Below are 21140 nucleotides of genomic sequence, written 5' to 3' on the forward strand. Positions count from 1 at the left end.
GGGTTTGGGTGGACTCTGGGAGTTGGTGATGGCCAGGGAGGCCTGGCGTGCTGCGGTTCATGGGGTCGCAAAGAGTCGGATATGACTGAGAGACTGAACTGAACTGAACTAATACTGAGTGAAATTAAGTCAGACTGAGAAAGACAAATACCATGATATTGGTTATATGTGAAATCTAAACAGAAAGGCTACAAATGAACTTACCTACGAAACAGAAAGAGTGAGAGATGTGAAAAATAAATTTATGGTTACTGGGGTGTAAGGAGGCAGGGATGGATAAACTGGGAGATTGCAATTGACATATACAGACTACTGTATATAAAATAGATGGAACTAATAAGGACCTACTACTGCACAGCACAGGGCCCATTACTCTGTAATGCTCTACCCATATGGAAAAGAATCTGAAAAGAGAGGCTGTATGTCCATGTGTAACAGGTAGCTTGCTGTACACCTGAAACTAACGCAAGTGTCGACCAATTACACCTCAATATAAGTTAAATAAATAAATTTTTTAAATCACTGCAGTCTTTCAGCTTACCTGCCAACATGTCTGAGGAGATTTTCTTTCCAGGATAAACTGAGTCAGTGGTGAAGGTTCCAACTCATATTTGTCAAAAGGCAATTTGTCAATAACCATGGGTTCACAGTCTGTACAGGAGAACTTCACTACAGGATGAGATGTACGAGGTGGCTAGAAGGCAAAGTCTTATTGTTACTCTTTCACAAACTCTCAGAAACAAACTTTTCGTATCCCTCACCATCAGAGTTTACTCAGTTTCTCAGTTTCACTAGTGAGAGTTTAATTTACTATCAAAAGCACCACTAAGCGGAAAGATAATACTTAAAAATGTAATGCTTAAACTATCAATATTCACAAGAAAAAAAATAAACACTTCAAAATCTGCACAGGATTAAAGTTTTTTAAGTCTTAAAATCAAATGCATCAGAAAACTTAAATGCAATATTTTAGAATTAATTAAGTGCTCATTAATTTTTACATCTAACAAGTAATTAATGTAATTAGAAACCTTCCTAAAGACACAGTTGTAGCAGTTTAACTACCTGATTTCCAAACTGATGATGCACACTGATCAGTACAAGGTTTTAAATATATATATACTTGTAAATTATTAATTTATAGGTATATAATATATACCAAAATAATATTAAAAAATAGAAAAAAGAAAACAAATAGAAGTTCTACTGGTTTCCTTCACTATTCCAGTAAACTATTGGTTACCCCTATGGTAAATATGCCCCACTCTGGAGACCCTAGACTTTTAAAGAAAAAAAAAAGCATGTTATTCTATTCCCCCCTTTAACAGTCTCCTTCCTAAAAGTCTCACCAAAAGAAGATTGGTGAAGAAAATATGAGCTATGAGGAAATAATGTGAAATTTCAGAAATATAAAGGACTCCTTTTAGATTCAGTTACTATCTATCAATACATACACTGGTGGCTCCCAAAACTACTGTCTTGGGATCATCTCTCATTTCTCTTCATGTATCTAACCACCTACTGGACATAACCTCAATTTTCTATAGGTCCCTCAAACATACTACTACCCAATTCATTATTTCACCCCCAAACCACATAACCTGTTCTAAAAACCTAAATGTTATCCTTAATTATCTCCGCCTTACCCTCCATACTTAACTGTCACAAAGACCTAGATTCAGTGATACCACAAATTCTAAGCCACTTAGCAAACAATAAATATGGGGCAGATGCTCACTACTTTAGATGCTGCCCTCTGTCAATGCTAAATTCTCATCTCTCTGATTTCTCATCTCTTCTATTTCTTACCACTCTAATTCATGCCTTCATAATTTCTTAGACTAGATTTGTACAACTGTATATTTTTAATTAGTATCCCTAATTAGTCAGTCCCTTCCAATCAATCCCACGGCCATGAAATATAAATATAATCATATAATTTTCCTGCCTCAAATTATTGAGTAAAAGTAGCATCCAATCACCTAAAAATAGGGCCAGACTCTTTTGTTTTTTTTAAACAAAGAGCCTTGACTGTATGGTCCCTATCTGCCTTTTAACTACCACCCCAAATACACCCTGTGCTCCAGCCTTAAAAACAACTTGCAGTGGCCCAAAGAAATCACTATCTTCTCATGCTCCTGTGTTTCATGTTATCCCTGGCTGCTTTTCGGTTTTCTCCCTTGCCTAATGCAAACAAAGTTTTGAAGTCTGAACTGCCAAGTACCAACCTCTAAGAGGCTTCTTTCCTGACACACTCTTACCACATACCCCAAACCCACACCAGGCAGTTAGGTACCACCTCATCTGGCCTCTGCTCCACCACTTTGACAGGTGGCACACTGGACTCTATCATGTTTATACAGCTGACCTTCCTACAGAAGGTTCCAGATGGGAAGCACTATGTTTTACTCATCTTCTGCTCCTGTACCTGTCACGTACCTGACAAACAGCTTATTGAATCAGTCTATGATTCATGGGGTTTTTTTAGATGAAAATACTAAGATCCATTTAATATCCAAAATAATCCTATGAGATAGGAGTTATTATCTTTATTTAACAGATGGTAAATTGAGGCTTAAAGAAGATAATTAACCAAAGACACATGGCTAATAACTGGTAGAGCCATAATTCAAATTCAGAACCAGTCTCTAATAAATCACATTTAATTTCAGTATCAGTACCTCTTATATGAAATCCTATTATTTATAGAAATTTCATTTCCCCTCTAATATCCTTCAGTTACTAAAATTTGCCAGTTCTTTCCAATACCTCTTTTTTAACATTCTCTCTTCCAACATCTTAATTCAAACTCTTACTAGCTCTATATTGGGCTTCCCTGGTGGCTCAGGCAGTAAAGAATCTGCTTGCAATGCCAAACACCTGGGTTCAATCCCTGAGTTGGGAAGATCCCCTGGAGAAGGAAATGGCAACCCACTCCAGTATTCTTGCCTGGAGAATTCCACGGACAGAGGAGCCTGGCGGGCTACAGTCCATGGGGTCACAAAGAGTCGGATACGACTGAGTGACTAAGCACAACAGCTCTGTATTAAGTCAACTATAGCAATAGTCCTCTAGGTAAACAGCTTACCTGCCAATTCATCTGCTGATTCTGCTGCATATAACCACCACCAGATTAATTTTCCTAAAGGAACACTCTTAAAAATGTCTTCAGTTCTATGAACCCCACTGAGAAAAGCTCAAATTCCTTAACCTTGCATGTAAAGTCATGAGCAATCTAGTTTATTTAATAGTATTCTCAATGTCCTACAGACATATTATGAACCACCTATCCTCAGATACTTTCCATTCCTCTAAATTCACCTTGTTCTTTCCTACTTCCATATTTTCAACATTGTTTCCTGTTCCAACTAAAATCCTACCCACATTCCAAAACCCTCTATGGCTTGTAACAATTTGCAATAGACCACTAGAGTAAAATTGACAGATAATGCCTGTGATACTGGTTTTGGATTTCTTCCTATGCGGACTCAACATGTGCCATATGCACTACTGTAAGTGTTAAATATAATTGAATAAATAACAATATTTCATACAAATATGATAGCTGTTCTTTCAGAATTCTGAAAGGCTCCAGAAGAGAAACTAAAATCACCAAAGAAATCGAGAGCTCTCTAAGGTTAGACTAAAAAACTATGATGGTTCAATCAAAAAACGGAAGACGATCTCTCACTGAAATGTATAAAAACTTTATTTCATGTACTACTTCATTAAATCCCTAATGAACAAAAGAAATATCACAGCTCTTGTATAGAATAAAAGTAAAAAATTATCCTGAAGAGTTGATACAGATTTAAAAGTATAAAAGATTTCAAAGAGTTTAACTTAATTCATAAATGATAGCCACATCAAAAGTTATTAAAGACTACTTAAAGATCTTTGAAATAACAATTCTTATCTTCTAAGGGTAACATCAAAAGAACCACTGTCAGGCTCTCCCACAAAATATTCCACAGTGTCCTCTGAGTTACTACAAAAAATACTAATCTGAAAAATGTGTATTAACAAGACCGAATAGATATTTGTTAAATTTACCCTATTATTATAAGAACCATATAGTGAATACTGATAATTCACCATGACCACTCAACAAGCCCTACTTGTTACTAAAAATAATTCCTATAAATAAGACCAGAAAATCTTTTCTATCTTAAACCTCCAGACTGAGAACACTGAATATAACTAAACTATGCAAATCAACATGAATTTCTAAGATTAAGTCCTAAATGGCTGCAGGGAAACCATCAAAATTATTTTATAACCATTCATTTAAATTCTGTATTATGTCCCTGAGAACAAATCCTTATGTTATTTATATATTTAGAATATATATCTATGATTCTGTAATCAGATGCCAATAATAAAAACATAAGCATAATTTCAGATTCTAAAGGAAAACGATGCCTCTTTTCTATTATTTAAAATTATAATGAACAACACAGTATACTAAAGCAAGTAATAGCTTATCAGAGCACTTGGAACATTTGTCTAATTTCTATACAATAGCCACACCTTTAACTGACAGTAGTACTTAAAGCTAGTATGAAAAGCAGTTACTATTATAAAGTCACAATCTCTGGTACTTACTAGTGTTGGAGAATTTTGATCTGGCCAGAAAGATTCTGGAACAGGCCAATGACCTATAGGAACCCCAGTTTTAGGATTTGGTCTGACATAAATGAGTTTGTGACAACTATGCCAAGGCTGAGATCCAAAAGGTCTTGATATATCTGGCTGCCCATCTATAGCAAAGAAATTTTAAAAAGTAAATATCATTAAAGGAAAAAAACATAAGAAGTTAAACTATGTCTAATATTACTTAGTAAAAATATCTTAATACTTGTTTAGTTCTGGATTTTCCTGTTTTTCTTAAACAGTAGAATACTATCACGACTAAGACTTTAAAATTTAGATTAGATCAGAATTCACGAGAGGGTAACATCAGCAAATTTCGACTCTTTGAGTTCCACAATTGAAAGGAGGTCCCACAGCATCCTTTGCTTGCCCAATATACCTCACGGTAAATAGTTGCTTAACAAATGACATGTTTCCCCCACCAGATGATAAGGGCAAATAATCAATTTTTTCATCATCATGCTCAGCTTAGTAAACACTAAGTAACTATGGCTAAATATGGAGAAGGCAACGGCACCCCACTCCAGTACTCTTGCCTGGAAAATCCCATGGACAGAGGAGCCCAGTAGGCTGCAGTCCATGGGGTCGCTAAGAGTCGGACACGACTGAGCGACTTCACTTTCACTTTTCACTTTCATGCATTGGAGAAGGAAATGGCAACCCACTCCAGGGTTCTTGCCTGGAGAATCCCAGGGACAGAGGAGCCTGGTGGGCTGCCGTCTATGGGGTCGCACAGAGTTGGACACGACTGAAGTGACTCAGCAGCAGTAGCATGGCTAAATAAGTATTTTTTTAAAATCATTTTACTTAAAGCCTAAAAACTAGAACAAAAGTCTAATGTATAAATACAGATTTGAGGCACCTACCTTTAACCTAAAACAATCCTAGAAAATGGTAACTCTCTTCAACAGTACAGCAAACATTTACTGAGTGCCTAATTTTAAGCAAAGTCCTAAAATAATTTTAAAATAAATATATTCCATGTCTAACATTTCAATTCTTTTAAGGTTTCTTTTTTTTAAATTGAACACAGCAATATAATTTATATAATCTTTCCATCTTCTGCTCTCATCTCTATGACCTTTCTCTTCTCCCAGTTACCCACTCTACTGCCTTAACTCTGCCAAAGTGTCATTAACGACTTTCTAATTCTGGTTTTCAGCTATGTCGTACAAGGCAGAGGGTCCAGATGTAAGCCGTCCGTTGGTTCTGGCAAAACTCCTTATACCCTCTGGCTAATATAAATAGTTCATGATCACAGAATATTAGAATAAAGCCAGGCAGGGCTCAGCTAGAGTTAAAAGAATCAAGTTGAATAGCAAAGGCTGGTTTCTCATTTTTGGAACCACACCAACCATTTGGTTCTGATCAGTCTGATCTTTAGTAAAAACTGTAGCTAAGGAATTAAATAAACACCTAGGGCTGAACACTCTTGTGAATCAAGGGACACGGGAGAGGCACATACGCTGGAGAGAGTCAATGTTACAATACTAAAAAATGAAATACACTATTCTGTTCATGTTTAAAAAGGGTTTTAGCTCTTACAAATTATCAGGCTATGAACAACCAATATAAAAAGGCGATAGGACCAAACCACTTTCGTACAACCTTGACTTTCCTATTTAATCGTGCCACTTTACCAACAGCTCTTCTGTCATCTTAATAATTTGACCTTGTCAATGTTAAAGCCAAATCATAGTAATTTTTCAGTTCTAGCTGAATACTTGATAAAGCACGTTTAAAATGTCTGTAAGAAAATGACAATAATACCTTCTACAGGGGAAGGATCTGGTCCTGCTTTCTCAAAGTTTATTACTACCCCACTTTGTACTTTCTGCACCAAGGATTCTAGACACTGATTAAGCATTCTTGGAGAACATACAGAGTATGAGCGGCCTGAAACAAACAAAAAATAAAGTGAACTAGTTAGTTGCAAAAATTGCTACTTTAAGCAAAAAAGAACCATAGTGGGGTTTTTAACAATATTGATTCACAAAAGTTCAATGATAAAGTTTGGACTTTTCATTATCTAATGGAAGAGTAACAAAACAAAAAAATTTATTTTCAATCAACAATTCCATTTTATGAGAGTATGTAAGTTTTTTCTTCTAATTAAAGGTACACGGAAAATAAAAATATTGGTCTGAACAAACCACAATGAAAAAAATCATTACATATATACAATGTATCACATGAAATGAAATATTTTTTAAAGTATATATATAAATATAAAAAACTATTTTCCAACTGAGTTCCAATATAATTTATCTTTACTACACATATTGTGGTAAAGTATGGTAACTAACCCCTTAAAATCTTACACCTCCTGAAGAAAAATGTATCACTAAATATTAATGCTAAGGACATAGAAGACACCCAATAATTATTTAAGTGATTTGCTGGCAGACACCACATATTTTAAGTATTTGCACTTTAAAATAATACACAGTAGCATGTGCTTTTCTGAATTTCATTTGGCTTACATACTTAGAAATTACCTATCTTAAATGAATTTCCCTCTTGAATATTTTAACCTATAAAACTTTTAGTTCAGAAGCATTAAAATGATAGTAATTAAGAAAAAATACCAGTGGAAAGATTTCTTTAACAGGGATTTTTCAATAAATACAGCCAGATCTGTGCTGTCCCATACTGCAGCCACTGCCTATATATGGCTATTAAGAACCTGAAACAGAGCTAGTCCAAATTGAGATGTACAGTAACTATGAAAAATACACACTTCATTTTGTAGACATAAGATGATAATATCTCAATAATTTTAAAACATCAATTTCACAATGAAATATTTGATATATATTTAAATAAATGATTCTATACAAATTAATTTTACCTGTTTTTAGGTTTTTTGTTGTTTTTCTTCCTTTTTTTTGGTTTGAGGGATTGAACCCAGGCAGTGAAAATGCAGAGTCCTGAGAACTGGATCACCAGGGAGTTCCCTACCTGTTTCTTTTCAATGTGACTACTATAAAATTTATCATTATATATGTAACTTACATATTTGTATGTTCTGATCTAGACCAGTGCTTAAAATCATGACAACTAAAAATCTTTAATCAAACATCCTACAGTGTTATTTGTAATAAGCTCAATATGGAAAAATCCTATTCCTTAACAAATTCAACCAATTACTACCAAACAATGTTGTATTATTATACTTGACATATCAAATTACTCATATCAATTTAAACTGAACACGTGATTTGCTAAAGGCTACTCAGAAAAGAGGATATTAACATTAGGCAATAGTGTGATTCAACTCCTCAGAGTCAGCTTTACTTAGGAAAACAAGTATCATGTAACAAATGGTTTACCTGGATGCAACAATGAAAGCCGTAATTATAAAAATACCCACCAATTACTGAGTGTCTGTGCACCTGGCACTATCCTAATCACTCTATTTTATTAATTTCTCTAATCCTAGCAACAATCATATGGGTTACTTTCTCCATTTTACAAATGAGAAAACTAAAGCACAGAGGGATTAATTTATCCAAGTTAATACAATAGAGCAGCCAAGATTCAAACCCTTACAAGGCATCAGAAACATTCATCTGGATATACCACCTTCTTCCCTCAAAACCATGATGTTAATTTGCAATCAGTATTTAAAATAAGAAAGTTTATATGTAACCACACTTATGAGAAAGAATTGGCAAATTAAAACTTCTTTGAGTCAGTTTAAACACATACATAAAAATGCTGATCATCTTAATACATAAGGTATTTAGGAGATTATATAAAAGCTCAGTATCTTATTCCACGATATTTAAAAATATTTTGATGATGTCAATAAAATCAAAAGTTCCTAAATATAAAATTGTGGCAATCCTCTACACTTCTCTAACCTGTGTCATCAACTAACTGATTAGGAAAATATAAGTAAATAAGTTGTGATTTTAGTATGACATTAAATTACTAACAAAGATATTTTATGAAAATTAGAGAAAAAGTAAATAAACTTGAATCACTTATAAAAATAATAAAAATTCATTAACTCTTTTCAAAGTTGAAGCAAATTTAGACACCTTTACAAAGTGAGCCCATAACCTATGTTATGTTTCTCTTATTCTTTATGTCAAAACTTACCTCTTGGAATGCTTGATACTTTGTACTAAAGGATAAAGTGTCTGAGATCACTCATTATATTTGTGAGAAAAACACACACTTTCAAGCCAAGAAGCTGGTTCACTTGTGTTTATGTAGGGTCCACAAAAAAAGAAAAAAATCTTAACACAGCAATAAAGTGAAAAAAAAAACTTTCTCCCTTGGGATTAGGAAGGATTTTAGTATTAATAAAATGGATTAAGACACAAAAGGAGTAATACTAAGTTGGGCAACAGTCCTATTTACAGAAGTTAAGAAAGTTAAATTTATTTAATCTAGAAAAGTCTTCCAATTTTTATAAAATGCTTTTTATCCTTAATACTTCTACCAACATGTCTATTAGGTATTTTTAAAATTTGATACCACCCTTGCACCTCCCCCCAACCTGCTTCTCCTGAGTAACCATCTCAGTACATAGCATAGCCGTTCACCTCCAATTGTTCAGACCAAGTGAATTACCCAGGAATCATCCCTGATTCCTTCTTCCTGCATTACCTTCAGTCTTTCCTTTCCATCAGACCACCTCTCACCATCTCCAAACATAAACACTTGAGATCAAAGTACTATCATCTCTCCTAGTCTCCCTGCTTTCATTCCCACCGCTTTACAGTATATTCTCATCTAGCAGTTGAAGTGGTCTTTCAGAAATGGAAATCAGATGTCATCTCCTATAAAAAGCCCTCCAGTGACTTCTCATCACACTGGGAAAATAAATAATATTTATTTCAGCCTAAAAGGCTATTCACAATTTGGCCCTTGCCCACCTCTAGAAACTAACCTGTTATTCTCTCCTTTTCCCTACATAAGCTTGTAGCCGTATCAGCTTTCCTGTTGCTCCCCAAAATACATGGCATGATCCTTCTCTTACTATTTCCTCTACAGAGATCTTTGTATGGTTTACTCTGTTATTCTGAGTTCTGTTCAAATGCTAACTAGTCTTACTGCAGTGATTATTTCATAATTTAAACAAATATCAAATCATTGTGTTGTACCCCTGGAACTAAAATGTTGTATGTATCAATTTTACCTCAATTTTAAAAAGGAGAGAGGGTTGATGAAGACGCTATAACAATCATTTTAAAGGGATTAATATCTTTTATAAAAGAATAATTGTTGCTTTATTTAATTCTTTAGACAAAGAGAATAACAATTTCCAAGGACATGCAACATTTTAAACTGATTCAAACTGGGGTACACATATCCTTTAGGTTTACGGTAAAAAAGTCACCTCCTTAGAAGACATCCCAGGAAGACTCGTTCTCTGCCTCACTGCCCCCTGCAATCTCACCCTGTGTCTTTACTTGATAGTAAGCAGAACTCTCTGAAACATGATTTATTCATGTTATAGCATTTTATCTGTCATACAGCCCAAAAACGTAAGCCTTCTGTCTATTGATCCTGCTGTATTCCCATGATCAAAAACAGCTAATTGGCATTGAGTATTCATTAATTAAAGATAATAAAAGAAATATGCTTACAATGACAATTATATAATTTTTAAGGTATACATTAAAAATAGAATAAAATATTAATCACTTCGGCAACACATGCAAATTTCATTCCAATTTTTCCTTAATGAACATAAATTACTCTATAAAGGAAAAAACAAATGCATACACTATTCTTATCGTTTAAAAATGCACAGAACTGTTAACATGATTGCATATTTGAACAGTACTCCACCAGTGGATGTTAGCTTTTCAGTTATTGCTACTTTTTCGGTGTTTTATTCTCAAAACACTTTTTAGTCAGCATTCATTGAAAATAAAGAAGAAAGCATACTATAAGAAAACGAGTGGCATTTGAGCAGTCTCCCATTACTGCTAGCAGGAGCATGAAGAAAAGCAAAGTACTACATTAGAAGAGGTTCAGGATGTATGTTTGTGGAAAACTCCCTAATTCTTTGACCAACTGAGGTTTCTGGGTCACTGAAACATATCATCAATGGTGATTTCTGAATCTTTTAACTTATCTACTTCACATACCTATCTATGTAGGGTATTCTTTTTCATCTGTGAAATCTGCAGGCTTCCAAAATCCACAGAAAATTAGAAGAAAGGCACCTAAAACATTAATTAGACCTTACTTTCCTTTGACTTACACAGCTGGCTATGATGGGATCTCAACAGAGCATGGACAGTGAATGGAGACTATGTCACAACCCAGGACACCAATGGAAGAGTGGTGCGCCAGACCTGGACATTTTACCATCAGTTCCTTAAGAGGGAATGACGAGGCACCGTGAAAGCAAGAATACCATGCTTGTCATATTTACTGTGGCAGTCCTAAAGCGTGGACAGTGCTTGGTACACAGTAGGCACTCGATGCATATTGATATGAATTTAACCCACCTGTTGTTAACCAATTCCACCATACAGAAGTTCTGAGTCTATTACATCTTCTGTTTCAAGAGTTTTACTAATGTTCACTTAGCACAGCTGGTTAAGAGTTCACTACCTGTTTTCCTCTAACCTATCTCACTTCCTCTTTGCCTCTGGGTAAAACTGTACTTAACTAGGCATTAATCATTACATGGACAATGAGGTGATTCTTGAAACATTTTTCAGAGAAAATAATTCTATGGCATTTGTAAATCACTGGCAATCTTTATAGATAAGAAAATAAGTTTAACAACTTCAAATATTAGCATTTGCTATACGGTTAGAAAAAAATTATCATGCATTATCAGACCCAATAGTATTTACATCTTATTCAACAGATCAAAGACCATCAATGTAGTTTTAAAACCATGTATGTCTAGTAACTTCTAATTGTAACTTGTTAAACAAAACAAACACGGAGTTTTTGAAATGCACATTTTAAAACATTCAGATAAAATCTGCTTAAGTCACTGAATTACTGCCAGCGAAAAACTTACCGCCTGTCACCTCACACATTGGTGTGATTGCAGAGTCATCTAAAGGCACACCTGTCAACTGCTCTGATTCTACGGACATCGTCCCCGGCAACCGCAACACTAATGCAAAGAGTCTCTGATCCCAACGAAAAGGTTCCTTGGTCAATTCACTTCCAGGCAAAGGAGAATTAAGAGGTAAATGAAGCTGAAAGGGGAAAAAAAAAAAAAAGATGTCCACACACTATGCCTCCCAAAAAGGCTACATTTATTACACTTACATTGAAACTACATCATGAGTCTCCCATCATTCAAATAAGCTAAAAAGCAAAAGCTTATATGTATATATATATATGAAATCGCACATAAGATATTATTACTTCAGTTTTCTTAAGCTCTACTCTGAAGACCTCAATTGAAAAATAATAAATCTATTTCTGTAATGCTCTTCAGACTTCAGTATAACTCACCACTAGGTGCTGAGACTGCTTCCAAATAAATTGTTTCATTTAATCATTAAAACAAGCCTATGATAAATATCTTAGGATTCCTACTTTCTAGATGTAAATTAAAAAACAAGTCTCAGAGAGAATAAATGATTTGGCCTGCTGGGTCCAAACCAGTTGTTTTTTCTATCACACCACATCTCAAACGTTTCCACAGTTAAATGATTTAAATAGGCTTCATTTCATATGAAACACAGATCTTCCCAGAGCATCTGCTAAAAGTAAGTTGTGTCACTCCAGTTATACTGTAAATGTACCAAAGGTAATGATTCATAACCCATCTAAGTAACACTAGAGGGTTTGGGGATTTCTTGCATGTGGTCTTTAACCTATGTCTCTCCCCACCCCCTCTAAGGACCCGCTCAATCAGAATCTCAGATTCTTAAGAAATCTAAAGCGCTTTAACGTGCTTCTGCTGTGTACCTCCGTACTAACAGAGGCACAAGGCACCAAGAGACCCAGACCGTAGTCTCATTCGTAAGTAAAGGGAAGAACCAGACAGTGTGAGCCTCATGCCGGAAGGACATAGTGTTGAAAGGAGGGAAAGCTGAATCTGAATTTAACCAAGGCTTCAGTTCCAACCCAGTTTACTGGTAGTCCCTCAGGACTCCTGAGGATACACAATCAACTTATCCAGCACCACAGAGAGCAGTCAGTCAAACCCAGAGTGTGGGGTACTCGACAAGACACAGGACCTGGCTTCTCCAGTGAAACCTGCCACTGGGCAGGGAAGAGCAACGAGTGGGAGTGGGGAGGGTGGCCAAACCATTAGAGAATAAGAGACAAAACAAGAGCAAAGGCTTGTGAGACAACTGGGAAAATTCAAAATATATATTACTGGGATTATGAATAACATTAAGTGTGATAATGATACAGTGCTAAGGAAAACAAAAATCCTTATCACTTATAAAAAAGATTTTTTTTAATGATATAAAATCCCAGATCAGCGTACTCAGGGACTGATTTATTCAAATATTGGAGTTTTCTTTAAATACAGAACACATTTTAAAATATCACTTCCAAATTAATTGCCAGAGTTTACATTATTTTTGTCAAAACCAAGATGACTATATCACTTATAGACTTTCTAATTCTGACCTCGAAGATTTCTGAACTTGATAAATTAGGGGCTGAAGTCACTCTACACTGACTTAAGAACTCAAGTCTCTTCACTGACTTATATCAAACCATTAAAAAAAAATCAGATTCAGTGCTAAGAAGAGAGTTCCTAGTGAAGCTCTGCTATAATGGCACCTCTCTCCACAAGACTCATGCCAAGAGAACCTCCTGCAAGATTCCCCTATCAAGTCAGCCAGGACTTAGAGCCCATGGCCAAGAGTCATGAGCTTTTCATCTGGCACTGATTCTACTTTTAAGACAGAAGTTAGAGACGCTCAAAGAAATCTGGGCCAGGATGTTCCCTGAGGAAGGTTTTCTAACCTTGAAGGTTCTGTGACACTTGCAAAACAGCTTGGGAACCCCAAGCCCTTGCTGCTAGCCACTGCCACACCCTGCCAGAAGATAAGTATCAAGGCACCAGTGGTGCTGGAGGAAGAAGGTTCCAACTGTTAGTGCAGTAGCTCTGGAAAGTAACGGTATCTGGCCCTGGCTCAAGAATCCAGTGGCTAACAGCACTGTAGAGACCGCATGTACAATGGTGGACAGGACGTGGACCCCTACCATGTACATACACCCCCACCCCTAATCGGATAATAATGAGCATTATCTGCTTACTGGCTACATAATGCTAGATCAAGAATGTATTCCAAGTAAAACAAAAGGCCAAGAAGGGTCATGAGTATATTTTACACATAGCTGTATTAATTTTATAAATGTGTCAAATTTTTATTCATTTTTTAATTTCTTATTATTTCTGCCTTCCATATCACTACCACCCTCATCACCAAAGAGGAGGGAAAAAAATTCCCTGTAACTGAAATGCACTAGTAAAATAGTAAGAAGTGATGGCAAACAAACAGGTACAGGAAAAAGATAAAATGCTTTAGCTTAAAAAGTGAATACTCAAGAGAGCTGAATTACTCCAAACTGAAAGTCTACAGTTGAAATTCTAGCAATGTCTCATAATCACAAAGGGAGGTCTTTCCGAACATATGGAAAATCAAGGCAAAGAGCACATAAATCAAGTAGAAAAATCTAAAATCAACCATTAGAAAAATGTGCAATAAATATGAATAAATAATTCCCAAAGTTAAAAAAGGGCTAAAAAAACCCCAAAATACCCGAGGAAACCCATATGGCCTATAAATATATAAAAAAACTCAAATACACTGATGATCAGATAACACAAATTAAAGGCAAGATGCAAAATCAGACACCAAGACAGCATTTATATGCACTACTAAACAATTACTTAAAGAGCAGTTTTACATGTGTGTAACATAAGACGTAGAGTAAAAGTAAGAAAACATGAAATGGAAGGCTACACACCAAATTCATGATAATTTCTGCTTCTCGGATGGGGAACAGGGAGGGAAATAACAACTGAGTAGGGGAAGAAAAGAAACAGCACTCAGTTATCAGCAACGTTCTGTTTTATTCACTAAATTTTTAAAAATCCTCAACAACAAAAAAATCTAAACTAGCCAAATATGTCAAGAAATGTTTATATTACATATTCTTACCCAGAATATTAGAATACATTAATATGCAAAACCAGTAAATTATCCATTCAAGTAGTTATCTATACATCTCTTATAACAGTATTATTTTACAACAAAATGAAACACAAGAAAAGTGTATATACACATCAATCATTAGCCCCAAAGCTCAGTCATTCATAAGGACTCTACACAGAGTTCTACTTAACTGGTGCTATAAAAATATACTATAAGACAGAATATTTCTTGAAAATTATATTTGTTCTCCCATTTTTATGCCCCTACCAAATATTCGGTATGTGGGATCAGGGAACTTAAAGATGCATAAAAAACATGGTTACTCTACTCCAAGATTTCTGAGGACAGGGGTCATGCTCCTAAATGAAATAGTTTTAGAAATGTGTTTTAAGGAGAAGCTGACAAACAAAAAGAAGACAGAAAGTCACAGTACTGGCTACCAAAACATTTATTAGGATTTTTATTTCTGAATATTTGACAGGAAAACAGTTTTATAAAAGCTGTTTTCTGAGACTTAATTACAGGAAACTTTAGTAAGAGAGTACTCAAATTCAAATGCCTGATGATGCAAAAAGTTATTAACAACAATTATACTGTGGGTGTTGGAGAAGACTCTTGAGTCTCTCGGACTGCAAGGAGATCCAACCAGTCCATTCTAAAGGAGATCAGTCCTGGGTGTTCTTTGGAAGGACTGATGCTGAAGCTGAAACTCCAATACTCTGACCACCTCATGTGAAGAGTTGACTCATTGGAAAAGACCCTGATGCTGGGAGGGATTGGGGGCAGGAGGAAAATGGGACGACAGAGGATGAGACAGCCGGATGGCATCACCGACTCGATGGACGTGAGTTTGAGTGAACTCTGGGAGTTGGTGATGGACAGGGAGGCCTGGCATGCTCATGGGGTCGCAGAGAGTTGGACATGACTGAGCGACTGAACTGAACTGAACTGAACTATTATATGGCAGACATTGTTCTAAACACACACATACACACACACACACACACACACACACACACACACACACTCACTCATCCAATTCTGAATCAATCCAGTGATTTTGAACCACTAAATCCTAAATCTTATAAACATTTTAGAATGATTTCCTTTTATAAACCACAGTCCCCCATGAGTCTTTGATGGAAAGAGACACTTTTTTCCCCTTTTGCTATTCACTTCCAGTTCTCAAGTACACAGGTAATGTAACAAGAACAACACAAATAAACAATAATAATAATAACTGCTTGCATAATGAGCACTCACTATGTATGTGTCAAGCACCATTCTAGGAGCTTTTCATATTTATAATATGTTTATAATAAACCAGTGGGGTAGGTACTATTATTATCCCCAGTTTATAGCCAAGGTACAATGTAAGATTGTGTGTCAGAAGATTCCTGTCTGCAAAACACAGACTTAAATAAATGCTGCTATATAATCAAGTTTAGAGCACCAAAGAAGAGCTGCAAATTTTAAAAACTGGATAAATCATGTGAAATTCAATTAACTTACCCATAACCATGACATTACTGATCTTTATTAGGGTCTTCATAAAATTGTACTTTGCAAAGTTTCAGTCTAACGGACTAATAAGCAAAGAAAACTATTTATACTAACCAAGTTTCATTTTTACTTGAATACAATTGAGGTTTTCTGTATTACTATTTTAATTGATTAATTTTATTGAGCTCACCATTCCAGGTTTCTTATATTACCTTAGTAGCTGACAGAAAAGGAAATGTAACTTCAATTTAAACTAAGGAAGACTGTCCTACTTTTCCTTCTTTCCTTTGGAGAACTATCTTACTGTCCTTGTACCTTTTAGTCTTTCCTGAATTTCTTAAAAATATATATATACAATTTATTTCTCCATAGGTATAAAAAACAAAAGGCAGATTAGGACGGTGAGAGTCTATCACTGAGCATATTCAAAACTCTAGGTACTTAAAAAAGTGCAACTTTCTCTTGTTTTGTATTGTTTATGGTTCAGTCCCTAATTATTTATGATTTTGCTAAGGCTGGACTACAGAACAACTTAAATTTTATTTAGTTATTCACTGAGTGCCTAGCACAAGTAAGGCATTATTTCAGGATTTAAAAGGCTATGGCACCCCACTCCAGTACTCTTGCCTGGAAAATCCCATGGACAGAGGAGCCTGGTAGGCTGCAGTCCATGGGGTCACTAGAGTCGGACACGACTGAGCGACTTCACTTTCACTTTTCACTTTCATGCATTGGAGAAGGAAATGGCAACCCACTCCAGTGTCCTTGCCTGGAGAATCCCAGGGACGGGGAAGCCTGATGGGCTGCCGTCTATGGGGTCGCAGAGAGTCGGACACGACTGAAGCAACTTAGCAGCAGCAGCAGCAGCAGCAGCATACCAAGCCAAATAAATAAGATTTAGAGAAAGTTTTAGCTAGTTCTCTTGATGATAGCCAATTAAAAATTTAAAAACTTCAGTATCAGGATTCTCATAAGCTAATACTTATTTTTTTAAACTTGTAGAATGTAAGAAACAAATAAACAAAAGGCAGCAAACAGTAAAAGAAGATAAATTTCTTTTAAAAACATTTTAAATTTAGGACCCAAAGAGAGTTTTTTTCCTGGTACACAACCTAACTGACTCCTGGATGACGATCACACCAGAGCCCATCGTGAGAGTCAGGTGACTGATGTCATCTGTACTAACTCTTAGCAGGCTTCCCCTTGCATTTGGATGTTCTGCCAGTTGGGTCTACTACTGAAGTAATTCAAATTATAAACCCTTTAATAATAATCATACTTCCCATCTAAGTTTTAATGACCTATTCCCTGGCTGCCTATCCTTCTCCAGTTTAAGAGAAGGCAGGGAGAAGCATCTGATTCTTTTGTGTCCCCCCCATAGCGTGTGTCAACTGAAAGAATAAATGAAGTCCCTCCCATTCCCACTGCCTAAGACAAGTACTAGAGCGCGAGTGGAACAAGGGCTGCAGAGGGCACAGCACCAGTGTCCTGCCAGCAAGAACTGTGACTCCCGACCCTCACACACACACAGATATGGACGCCAACACACAAACAGGGGTTCCACTGCCATGTTTGTGGTGGGTCTCAGAACCAGCCGGTCCTGTCTCCAAGAGCTAAGGTATTATTCTGCCCTGCTATATGAAACCAGCTGATCTCCATGTCCCTTGTACGTACCCACACGTAGAGGATATAAAGACATGAGCTGCAACATCTACCCGACACCTAGAGCAAACAGACAACCGCTCTGTACGGTGAAGCCACTGCAACTCCTCCATCAAGCTCAGTGTACAATACTTATAATGAGAATTTACACATGGACATACTTCTACTGAGGCCATACAATACAATCTCATAAATTCTAGTCTTAGACTTTAGAGATATAAACAGTGTGGCCAAATATTTTTTTCTCATAAACATTTTTTACCTCACACACCAAACCATTACTCATCTTTAAGTTTAATGCACTGGCCTAATACCAATGAACTTGGCACAGTAGCAAAGAAGTAATTAGGTCATTACTGATATAAAAGTTTTCATTGTTACCATGCAGGGCATTTCCTTAAAAATTAAGAATGGAGATCACAAATCAAGCTGTAACTCAGGAATTATTTAATGAAAGGCAACACAGCAGACACTGTAATTTCCTACTTTCAAGAACAATAAATAATTGTAGTATGTTATATGTGCAACAGTAAAAGTATGCATGAGGTACAGAGGAATAATTGATTATTTGGGGGATGAACCAGCAAAGGCTCTCTGAGGAGACAGCATTTGAGTTATTTTGAATAAAAATTTTACTGAAACTCTAGAACCTTTTGAAGATTACAGGGCATATGCAGGGTGAAGATTAAGATGAAAAACATAAAAGGCAAGAAATAACAAATACTGGGATAAAAACTAAATTAAAATTCAGAACTGCTGGAGAGCAACATTCAAAGAAAAACTGAAGACTGTAAGGATGGGTAGGATTTTCCTATATAAAAAATAGGTAACTATTAAAGACCTACTGCATAGCTCAGGGAATTCGTTTCAACGCTCTGTGACGAACTACATGGGAGAACAATTTAAAAAGGAGTGAATACATGTATATGTAAAACTGATTCACTTTGCTGCGTAGCGGAAACACAACATTATAAATCAACTATTCTCCAATTAGGAGAAGGCAACGGCACCCCACTCCAACTCTGGCCTGGAAAATCCCATGGACGGAGGAGCCTGGTGCGCTGCAGTCCATGGGGTCTCGAAGAGTCAGACATGACTGAGAGACTTCACTTTCACCTTTCACTTTCATGCATTGGAGAAGGAAATGGCAACCCACTCCAGTGTTCTTGCCTGGAGAATCCCAGAGACGGGGGAGCTGGTGGGCTGCCGTCTCTGGGGTCGCACAGAGTCGGACACGACTGAAGCGACTTAGCAGCAGCAGCAGCATACTCCAATTAAAATTGGAAAAAAAAGAATGGTAGGATTTTAATAAGGGGGAGAGAGAGGAATAATATTCAGAGGAAATAAGCATATGAGGAAAGAAACAGGAAGCATTCAGGAAATTAGTAGCCTATTTCAGGTCAAGTTTAGAGAAAACACTGGAGAAGGAAAAGGCAACCCACTCCAGTATTCTTGCCTAGAGAATTCCATGGACAGAAGAGCCTGGTGGGCTACAGTCCATGAGGTCGCAAAGAGTCGGACACAACTGAGTGACTAAGACATACTTTAGAGAAAATACAGGGGAATGATAAGGAATTTTTCTTCATCTGCTAATCATTTCCTAGTCTTTCCGTTCTACTAAAACAACTCCCACATTAAGTCATCTTTTGGCCATGATGGTAGATGACAGTATTCCATGTCTAAGTCTTAACAGGCCTCAAAGCTTCACTGTCAAGGCATTGAGATCCAGCCACTGGGTAAAGAAGCATGAACTAGACCCTTGCATGATGAGATACCTTATGGAGAGACAGAAGTCACAGAGACAAGAAGCCAGTACCCAGGCAATGGTGAGCACCAAAGCCCCAGACATGTAAACAAGGCCATCTTGGATGTTCCAGCCCCAGCTAAGTCCCCAGCTCAATAAAGCCAACTCAAAAAATTTTGAGAAACAATAAACTGTTACTGTATCAAGTCACTGAGATTTAGCATGATTTGTTATGCTTCCCAGCAGCATTCAAAGCTATTTACCACTCTTTAGAAAGACACTCTCCATTGGCTTTCACCTTGAAATATTCTCACGGTTTTCTCTGCTTCTTCTGCTGCTCCTCTGTCTTCCACTCCACCACTCCCCTCCTTTACCACTCTTTAGAAAGACACTCTCCATTGGCTTTCACCTTGAAATATTCTCACGGTTTTTTCTGCTTCTTCTGCTGCTCCTCTGTCTTCCACTCCACCACTCCCCTCCACCTCTAACACCTAGCCATTCCATACTGCAGTCTCTCAAGGCTCAGTATTAAGCCTTGGCCAGTTTATACTCAAAACACACAACCCACTTACTCACAGCTTCAAATACTACCTACACTCAGTATCTTAAAATTGTGCATGTCCAGCCTAGATCTTTCTTTTGAGGACCAAATATTCTTCTGTCTACTTGCCATTCCCTTTGAATGGCTCAAAAGTACTTCAAACCCAGCTTGCTCAAAACTGAACTCATGATTTTCCTCCAACTAAAATGGAACTACTCTCTCAAGACCTCTTAGCTCAGTGAAAGGCACCACAATCTATCCAGTTCTGTAAGAAGCTGTCTCCCTCTTCCTTATACCCCCAAAAGCACTATACGTCAGCAAATGTGGTTGATTTAACTTTCTAAATATTTCTTGCAACTGTTGCTTCTTTCTGTTTTATTATCACCAACCTCCATGATCAAGTTACTGTCAGAACTAACAATGCCTAACTGGTCTTCCAACATTTGCTTGTCTTCCACTCCTCCACCCCCTCTCCCCAGATAAAACCCTTGGAAGACTTCCTATTGCAGTCATATTAATAACGTTACTTGGCATGGCCTCAAAACTCCTTGTGTGGTCAAGCCCAACCTTCTTTCCCATTTTGTACAATGATCCTTCTTCTTTTACACTGCAAGTCGCATAAGCCTTCTTCTAGTCCCTCAGTCTCAAAACACTCCCCTCGGGAGCCTTTGTACAGTGCCTCTACCTGGTATGATCCTTCCCACTTTATGTGTAGTAAATCCTTCTCACCTCTTCAAATCTCAGCTTTCAGTGACCTTCTTGACTAGATCTAGTATGCACTTATAAGCTCTCAAAGTACATACTCCTCCCTTTTCTAGGACACATGATCACTGCAGTTTTACTGTTATCACATGATACTTTTATTAATGTTTGTCTTCTCAACTAGACCCAAGCGGGCGGAGCTCCTGCTCGTTTT

At 36.7% G+C, this 21140-nt stretch overlaps 1 protein-coding gene across 6 annotated transcripts in view; it reads right to left on the bottom strand.

The window, feature by feature from the left end:
- INTS6 (integrator complex subunit 6) overlaps nucleotides 1-21140 on the bottom strand; it is a 104564-nt gene that overhangs the window by 34627 nt on the left and 48797 nt on the right. For all 6 annotated transcript variants that reach the window (XR_009739894.1, XR_009739896.1, XR_009739897.1 and 3 more), the window contains exons 5-8: nucleotides 11657-11840; nucleotides 6424-6549; nucleotides 4606-4760; nucleotides 542-694 (exon numbers count right to left, since the gene is read on the bottom strand). Coding sequence is in view for 2 of the 6 variants with exons in the window: in XM_061434670.1 (XP_061290654.1) it covers nucleotides 542-694; nucleotides 4606-4760; nucleotides 6424-6549; nucleotides 11657-11840 (618 nt within the window). In the remaining 4 variants the exon portion in view is untranslated. The remainder of the gene's footprint in view (nucleotides 1-541; nucleotides 695-4605; nucleotides 4761-6423; nucleotides 6550-11656; nucleotides 11841-21140) is intronic.

Source organism: Bos javanicus, chromosome 12 (genome assembly GCF_032452875.1).
Source record: "Bos javanicus breed banteng chromosome 12, ARS-OSU_banteng_1.0, whole genome shotgun sequence".
Classification (NCBI taxonomy): domain Eukaryota; kingdom Metazoa; phylum Chordata; class Mammalia; order Artiodactyla; family Bovidae; genus Bos; species Bos javanicus.